Source organism: Hydractinia symbiolongicarpus, chromosome 12, assembly GCF_029227915.1.
Source record: "Hydractinia symbiolongicarpus strain clone_291-10 chromosome 12, HSymV2.1, whole genome shotgun sequence".
NCBI classification, from domain to species: domain Eukaryota; kingdom Metazoa; phylum Cnidaria; class Hydrozoa; order Anthoathecata; family Hydractiniidae; genus Hydractinia; species Hydractinia symbiolongicarpus.
This window is the reverse complement of record NC_079886.1, coordinates 5,551,253-5,560,612: the sequence shown is the minus strand read 5'-3', so window position 1 is coordinate 5,560,612 and position 9,360 is coordinate 5,551,253. Positions and strand designations below refer to the sequence as shown.

Sequence of the window (9,360 nt, the reverse complement as noted above, 5' to 3'; positions counted from 1 at the left end):
AAGGATGTTAAGCCGTTGGTGTTTGTTTTCTTTTGAACATTAGTTGTATGATACTTATGAAGTTTCCATATTTTCCTTTTAATATTTGGAGCAGCTAGGTTAAGAAACCTGATTACAACGATCGTGGGTTGAAAGTCCCAAATATGGCTTGAAATAATAATGTAGTTTGTACTGCATATAAACACAGAGAGAATCTTCTTTTTACTTTATACAAATAAAATACAGCATTTATTATTTTATAATAGCGCTATTTTTAGTTATATTTACATATTATGTAAATACAAGCTAGAGAAAGGATGCTTCACTCTTGTTTTTTGCATGGACGTGTCTCGATTTCAAAGGACTTTTATGGATCATTGGTTTTAATTATTTTTACGTAACACCAAAGGAATGCATAATTAATTTGTTGTATTATAGAAAAGAGAATGATGAAGTTATAATTAATAAATTTTAACAACGAGGGAAGGTGTTGTAGTACTTTTGGATATATTTTTTAAAAATGAAGTATACCGTTATACTTTTGTTGTGTGTTTCGCTTGCACAAGTAAAGCTAGAAGATGATGATCATGGACATGGACATGAACATGGAGACGAAAGAGAACATCTAATGGATAAGATTGCTGAGCATCTAAAAACAAGTACAAAGTCCCCAGAAAACCACACAGTGTTTACATACAAAGACATTCAAAAATTGTTTACAGGTTTAAACTTTAAAAATTGTTCCAATTCAAGAAGTTCTAATGCTTCATGTAACCTGGTAAGTTATTTAAGATTTGTGTCCTTACACGTCATAAAGTAAAAATAAAATTTAGGCGTTTGTTTATTTTCGTTTGTTTTTGTTTAGTGTCTAACCCCAAAAGACTTCTTAAAATGGTATAAATATGACGAAAATGTAACACTAAGCGAAGAACAATTCAGAGAATCCCTTGCAGGAGTCTTGTACTTTTTAATTTCCGATGTTGTTTCAAGAACAGACAATTACAGTGGTGTCGTGTGCAAAACATTCAACTCGTCGATAACAAACGGGACATCGACTTTGTTTACTGTTTTTGTGACAAAATATGGTGGTGATAATGGTAAACTAAACGAAAAAAGTTTGGAAAAGATTCTCGAAGATGTTAATAAAACGATCGGACACGAATTATCGTCCAAAAAGGTAGGTGTTGACTTCCTATGTTTAATTTCCAGAGGTTAAGTGTTAGTGGCTGATAAAAGAGAAAATAATGCAAGCTATAACGTGGTAGCTTAGATAAGTATCCCAGTCCAGTAGCTAACCTCTAGCCAACTAGCTAGCTAGCTAGCTAGCTAAACTTGCCAAATAAATCTTTTAGGTATAGAAATGGCTATTTTCGAAATTTATACAGTTTTTTTATAGCTCAAAATCCGAAAAGACACTGAAATCTTTTTTATGTAGCTAGCTAGCAAAATTTTCTTTTTTCTTAGTCTCTTTAACATGTCACTAGCTACTGGTATCTTCCCGAAATTGTCTGAAAGAAGCAAGAATTATCCCAGTTTATAGAAAAGGAGCGTAACACTTTATTGAAAATTATCGCCCTATATCATTATTGTCCAATATTTGCAAAATCTTTGAAAAATTATATTATAATCGTCTCTATAAATTTTTAACACATAATTTTCTCTTATATAAAAACCAGTTTGGATTTAGGAACAACCACAGCACCAATCATGCCCTCATTCAAATAACTGAAAAAATCAGAAATGCTATTGACAAAGGTGAATTTGCAGTTGGAGTTTTTGTTGATTTTCAAAAGGCTTTTGAGACTGTGGAACACAAAATACTTCTTGATAAACTTTCTTACTATGGTATCAGGGGAATTGCAAATAATTGGATTAAATCTTATCTAACAGGTAGAACCCAACATGTTAAAATTTCAGGCACCTCCTCTGATAAATGCTTAATCAAACACGGTGTTCCACAAGGTTCTGTCCTTGGTCCCCTGTTCTTTTTAATTTATATAAACAATCTACATTCTTCAATTTTCCATGTTGGACTTTTATTATGGAGCTTAAAAAGTTGGTTAAAAGTCTTTCACAGTTAAAGAATTTCAGATTTAATGTCATTTTGCAATCAAAATTTGCAGGTAAACATATAGGGCATATAAAAGCTTACCCAGTAAATTTAATTGCAAACCAAGTTGCAGATCTGAAGTTATTGGGTCATCAGCAAAAAATTGGTAATGGTAATCAATTCACCTCTATAATATATCTATGCATTGATAAAGTTTAAATGCATATCCCTTAAGGCCTATAATTACTGATGACAGAAAATGTCAAAATTTGCTATTTCTTTACTAAAGTCATCACAATTTATACAGCATAATTAGATCTGAAATTCTTTAAATGTGAATATTTTGAGAACAAAAAAAGCTTTTTAAAAAATTTAAAAAGACTTGTTAACCAACTTTTTAGGCTTTATTAGTCCAACATCATTTTATACCTTGGGTCCCCTTTAAACATTCTACTAATTAATAATATGCATGATTACTTTATGCTTAAGATAGTTTAGTTAGTGCTTGATAGCAGCAATTACACGTTTAAAAATCCTCAATGTCATAATTCTACATAATAAGTAAAATTTTTAGGCCCAATTCCTCAAACTAAAACTTTTCCCGAAAAGCAAATTCTAGACATTTGTAATATTCATAATATAAATACAATATAATATAAAAAAGAAATATAATTATTATGGTAAGTTTTAAATTTTATTAGTTCAATCTGTCAGAATTACAATAATGTAATTGGTTTCCATAAAGAATTCAGGAGTGGTTTAATTTGTTTCTTTTGAATATGTATTTCGAAATCAATCAATTAATTTATTATATATACACATGAAAAAAACAATGGACAGAAAAAATGTGTGTTAAGCAACAATTTGTAAACAAGATCTAGAACTTATAATTCATTTCATTCTAGTGGTTTCTCAAATTGAGATTTTATAGAAATCTATATTAAAATGCCCGTATCCGTCTGCCCGCCCGTCCGTCTGTCTGTCACGCAAAATGGTAGCTTAGCTGCGCAATAGCGAGAAGCACGCAATGCGGTATAAAAAGGACGGGCGAACCTGTGGATTTTCCACTGGCTAAAGACTAGTTTATTATTACTTTGCTACAAATATCTAGCAACTCTGTGTTCAATTTTTTAATTAGGTTATCCTTGATAAAATATCAATTGCTTATTATATGTGAAAAATGAAACTGTTGGGTGGAACTACTTTTGTGGTTCAAACTTACAGAACTTACTTTTTTGATTCAAACTGGCAGAACTTACTTTTGTGATTCAAACTGACAGAACTTTCTTTTATGATTCAAAATGCCAGATCTTTCTTTTGTGGTTCAAACTGACAGAACTTACTTTTTTGATTCAAACTGACAGAACTTACTTTTGTGGTTCAAACTGACAGAACTTACGTTTTGTGATTCGAACTGACAGAATTTTCTTTTGTGGTTCAAATTGACAGAACTTACTTTTGTGGTTCAAACTGACAGAACTTACTTTTTTGATTCAAACTGACAGAACTTACTTTTGTGATTCGAACTGACAGAACTTTCTTTTATGATTCAAACTGACAGAACTTTCTTTTGTGGTTCAAACTGACAGAACTTACTTTTTTGATTCAAACTGACAGAACTTACTTTTGCGATTCGAACTGACAGAAATCTCTTTTTTGATTCAAACTGACAGAACTTACATTTGTGATTTGAACTTTTACTTTCTTTTGTGATTTGAACTTACAGAACTTACTTTTGTGGTTTAAACTGACAGAAATTTTTTTATGGTTCAAACTGACAGAACTTTCTTTTGTAATTCGAATTGACAGATCTTACTTTTGTGGTTGGGAGATTAAATTAAATAAAAGTTTAAATAAAAGATGCAGAAGTGTAAATATTTAAATAACCAGTCTAGCTATACTGTTATGCTCACATTTATTTTCACCATTATTTTTTTTATGATTTAGTGTTTTTCTGCTCATGAAGTACAAAAAGAAGCTAGTAACATATCGAAAACAGTTATAAGTGAACATGAATTTGAATATGCTACTGCTTATATCATTCTAAAATTGCTCAAGAAATCCTGTATAAAAGAAGACGTCAGTCCATTACCTGAGAAAGGTTTTTTTGCAGAACAGATATTTCATGAATTTGGTAACAAAACTCACTTAACACATAAAAATTTTGAGGAATTAGTTGAGAAATTGAATCTGGGAAAAGTAAAGAATTCGTCAGTTGTCCCAGATAAACACCATGACCATCGGAAAAGACGATCAACAGAAACAGGGCATGACCATGATGAGCACAGTGCCAAATCTTCAGCATATGCAAAAAAAGTAACAATATATTTTCCTGTTTTATTCAACTTTGTGATTTATTTTTTTAAATCTTTGATTGTTATTTTAGTTGAATTGTATTGCTATTTTAGTATTCTGGTGAAAATTTGTTAATTATTGGTATTAATTGTTATTTAGTGTTACTCTGGTGAAGACATGTTATCCATCTTTTCTGTGCCAGAAGGTTCGTTAATAAACAAAGCAAAGTTTGAAAAAATGTGTCCAGCTTTAATCCAGCAAATAGAAAGTGGTGCATGCAATGTTGCAGCAAAGAATACAACAACTACAAAGAAAGAAGACAAAGAAGAAGATAAGTGGCAACGTGAGTTTCATTTAAATATGTTTTTACACAAGGTAAACAAGTGAGTTTTTATTTTTGTGGCAAATTGTGATGCATATGTATGTGTCAATCAAATCCTTTTAACAATATGTGATATGAGATGTCAGGAATCATTAATTCTGAGTTATCCCACCCCACAACAGTTGCAGTGTTTTGTGTCATCTAATTAGGCAGCACATTTCTTCGGACAAGAATTTGGTAATAAAGGTCTTAATGAGCATTTTGAACGTAGTAAATTTCATAGAATTAACAACATGAATATATATATATTATGACAAAAATGATTATTTTTTATCCCGATCGTATTTTTTTGGTAGTGTGCCGTGAGATTTGTGTTTAAATTTTATTTGTGTTTTTACAGCATGGATTGGAGCATTAATTGCAACTTTCATTGTATCTTTGGGATCTCTGTCAGGAGTTTTGGCTGCTCCACTATCAAAGAAAAAATGGTTTCCACTCCTGATAATGTATCTTATTGCACTTGCTGTGGCTGTGTTAATTGGTGATGCATTGCTGCATTTATTTCCTCATGTAAGTTTCGGTTGGTATAGATCTGGTTTTTGAATATAAACATTAGATAATCTTATAAATAAAAAAATCATGAAAATTCTGTGATGACCACGTTTAACTTTTTTCGTAAAGTCGTTCTCACTCCTATATATTTCTTAGAAAACATTTTATAGATTTATTAATAAGATGACGTTTTTCTATTACAGTCCCTCGGTTTGCATGGTCACGAGGAAGGTGAAAGTCACGACCATGGTGGTGAAAATGAAGCCTTGAAATCAAACAGTTTTGTGTGGAAAAGTATGGTCTTTTTAGCCGGTGTTTTTTCGTTTTTCACATTTGAAATACTCATGCACGCGTTTAGTGGACATTCCCACTCACATGGACCTGATGGTATGACATCTCTGGTACGTATTTTGTTGCGATTATTTTTTTTTTATTTAGTCATATAGTCATTTCACAATTTATTACGAGTGTTGTTTTTGCAAATAACCATGATCAAAAATACCCTGCCCAACCTTTGTTAAGATTTGGTGTGTAATCTGCCTTTGCTATCGAAGGGCTGAAATACTCTTATTTTTGGACCAATTTTAGTTTAAAAACCTATATAGTTCGTATTATGGGCAATGAAATTCTTTTATTGGTTTTTGTGAAACCTCTTTTTCTCAGCTGTTTCATGTGGCTATCTCTCTCCTACGATGTCCTTGAGTTTTTTTGTAGCATCTGCAAAATTGATTAACGATTTACCCATTTTGTGTTATGCTCATCTCAAAATGTATTTTGTTGAAATTTGTCTAAACCATTGTCAAATGCTTGTTAACATAAAGTTTAATTGAAGAAGAGAATTCTTGAACTTCATTTGTTTATTTTACTAGGAGGAAACACATAAGCATGCAGGAAGAATGAATTCGTTGAGCAAAGAGCCAACCAAGGGAACACTGCAGATGTCTGAAGACGCTGTTTTTACAAATGTAAGTGACCTTTGTTGGCGTTAGGGTTAGCTTAACAGTGATGAGTGTGTGTGTGGTGCGAAGGTGGTTGCACTATTTTTAACTCTTAATAAAATTTCCGCCCCTTTTATTTAGCGAAATCGGACTGAATCTATTGTCATTAATACTCCAGCTGGAATACATGAGTGCGCCAATGAAAAAGAGTATAATGTATGTTGATGTTTATCTTTTTCATTCAGTGGATATTTTTCGTCTAATAATAATAAACATAGCTTTTCTACTTCTAATTTTTTTACGTCGGCAAAAAATTACCGATATGCCATTTCCTGCAGCTTTGAGATGTCGGTATTTGTGGGTACAATTTCCGAATGCTGGTGTAAAGTAAAACGAGTAAAATAGTAATATCACACTTAGTAAGTCTCATGAAAAGTAGTTAAGGCTCGTTTTCTTTTGACTGCATTTTTTGTTCATTTCCTGATTTGCTTTGTCTTTTGTATGGCGTTTTTTGGTTTTTGAAGTAATCAATACTTTGCCTTGTTATCTGATGTGGAGCACGTAACAGTCATGTGTAGCTAACTTAATTTGTTTATGGATTACTTTCAAATTATAGATAACTGTTGAATACCAGCAAAACTACAATAATGGCTCCGTCAACTTTAAAAACAACAGCGATGGGAAAAGTAGTTTAGTATCTCCGTCTAAGAAGAACTCTATAAAGAATTTCAAATCAGTTGTATGGATGGTTTTAATTGGAGATGCAATCCATAATTTCTTGGATGGAATTGCAATTGGTGTAGCCTTTACTGAAACATGGCCGTCAGGTTTACATGGTGGTATAAGCACATCTATTGCAATTTTCTGTCATGAATTACCACATGAACTTGGTAAGTTTTGGTAAACATTGGTATGTGATGTTGCTACTGCACATTATTTTTAATTTGAAGGTTATAGCTGGTGCTTAAATTTATAACAGTTGCTTTTTGGATTATGTTTTTACTGTAAGATTTCATCAGGAATTGGAGACGTGAAATTTATGCGCCATTCAGTGCTAATTGAAAAACTGCAAGTTGTAAAAAATACTCAAATTAACACAAAAAATTTAAGCTATCTTTTTATGGTTTGGGGTTTATAGCCATAGATTTCTTTCAAAATCTTCTTACTTTATCGTCACACGAAGAGTTAAAGATATCGATTTTGGGAAATCGTAGCACACAGAACTCACTGTATCCTGAGCGTCTTTTTTAACCTTCCACTTGTGTTGTTTTTCGTGTGATCTGCAACAACATTTACAATTGTAGCGAATTGAAGTAATCTTTTAAAAATGTTTACAGGTGATTTCGCCATTTTATTGTCGTCTGGTCTCAGCATTAAGCAAGCCCTTTTAATGAATTTTATCTCCTCACTGACGGCGTTTGCTGGAGCGACTGTTGGTGTACTGCTCGGTACCACGTGGAATGCTATGCCTTGGTTATTTGCATGCACAGCTGGCTTGTTTGTCTACATTGCTTTGGTAGATATGGTAAGAATTTTTGTTTAAACGTTATCACTGAGATAGCGTGACTTTTGTTTGAACACTTTGATCACTACACTAAAACATCTATTAAGAAGAAAATGCTCTCATTAAAAGAAAATTATAATAAAATCTTCATGAACCATGACGGAAATTGAACAATAAACTACCGAGTATTCAAAAAAATGATTTTGCTCGGTTTATATTATAATACTTGCCCAAAATGTCCTGAAATCTGTAACTTAAAAAAAATCAAAAAAAATATTCTCGACATTTTTTTCGACACTGTAATAACTGCAACACGAGGAGTGATCACCTTCACTGATACGTTGTGTGATCACCTTCACTGCTACGTTGTGTGATCTCTGTTGCTTTGTTGAATATGTTTAGATATAAAATGAAATAAGATGCAATGCAAATTAAACTTTAAATTGATGAAGGGTATTCTCTGTTTTAGTTACCAGAAATTTTGCACAGTGCGTTGTTGAAGGTGCGACCGTGGACTTGCATTGGTTTGCAAATGTTCGGTCTATTGACAGGTTGGCTTATCATGTTTTGTCTGGCAGCATGGGAGGAAGATATCAAATCTGCTATCAAGTAAATCTGCTGGTTGGTTGCACTTGATCACATTTGCTATCACAAAGTTGCTGGATATTTTAACGAATCAAATTTCCCGTTTTCTGTTGGTTTTATCTAGCGCCGTATTTTTATATAAAGACTATGTATTTTGTTGTGTTTACGTCGCTACAGTAGTTAACTTTGTAATTCATATATTTAGAGGAATATTATATAATTATTTAGCTTGCAAAGCTTGCCGTTTATACATTATTTTTCTCCAGTAGAAAATCATGTTTTACAACTCCTTTTTTTGTCAATAATAAGCTTTCAAAAGCATCGCTGTGAATATGTCTGTAAAGATTTTTTTTATCTTTTTCATAAGAAACAAATGAGAAAGTTCATATGCGACAATTGTAATTGGTTTGTTGTACTCATAAATATAAGAAAGCTATATTTAATTCTTTTGTTTCGTTTTTAGAAGCCATGAATTTGATTAACGTTTTATGACTAATTTTTTTGCGAATAGCGTTTTGTAGAAAGTTTCATTAGTACTAATTTTTGCGATTTTTGAGTGAGTGGTATGACTTTTGATACTTGACTTTTGTTAAAATATTTTACTGATATTATAATGACACACTACGTTCAACCTAGCCATATTATCAAAATCTTTGTTACAATGAATAAGTTTTGTTTAAAATCACCTCAATGTTCTTAAAAATAACATTGATACAAGATTTTTTTTAAAAATCGAAGACGTTACAGCCATTCCCACACAACGATATGGATAGATATAGGCTGTCGAGAAAATTTTGTTGTTGTGTATTTTTGATTGTATATAATGTGTTTGTTTTTATTTAATAGTAGACGTACAGGGTGCAGTTCTAATAGAAATAAAAATAGGAACAACTTTTTGTATTTATTTCTTATAAACATTGCGGATGATAAACTTGTTAGCTCCTATTTTAGCATGAATGATTCGCGCAGTCATTGCTGAAGACAACGTATGTGGGATTTTTAACCAATGACCGTTTACACCCCAGAACCTTATCCTGTTTATTAACGCGTTTTATTTTCATAAGGTACAACTTCATCACAATGTACAATCCCAGAGAATAGTGTTGAGACGAAGCCCAACAATTCGTGAACTGTT

General features: G+C 31.9%; 1 protein-coding gene across 1 annotated transcript; it reads left to right on the top strand.

Moving 5' to 3' along the window:
* Positions 1 to 425: 425 nt before the first annotated feature.
* On the top strand, positions 426 to 9,116 carry LOC130621101 (zinc transporter ZIP12-like). The gene is made up of 11 exons (XM_057436400.1): positions 426 to 757; positions 845 to 1,156; positions 3,977 to 4,345; positions 4,484 to 4,667; positions 5,047 to 5,216; positions 5,402 to 5,599; positions 6,068 to 6,163; positions 6,278 to 6,352; positions 6,753 to 7,026; positions 7,474 to 7,661; positions 8,110 to 9,116. Exons 1-11 carry the CDS (start codon positions 500 to 502, stop codon positions 8,251 to 8,253), a joined length of 2,268 nt encoding a protein of 755 aa, XP_057292383.1. The 5' UTR covers positions 426 to 499; the 3' UTR covers positions 8,254 to 9,116.
* Positions 9,117 to 9,360: the final 244 nt, after the last annotated feature.

Excerpts from the sequence above, each read along its gene's own strand:
- LOC130621101 (XM_057436400.1), top strand. The coding sequence starts at position 500 with ATGAAGTATACCGTTATACTTTTGTTGTGTGTTTCGCTTGCACAAGTA. Across the intron at positions 758-844 it reads CTAATGCTTCATGTAACCTG|TGTCTAACCCCAAAAGACTT; the intron begins GTAAGTTATTTA and ends GTTTTTGTTTAG. Across the intron at positions 4,668-5,046 it reads AGAAGAAGATAAGTGGCAAC|CATGGATTGGAGCATTAATT; the intron begins GTGAGTTTCATT and ends GTGTTTTTACAG.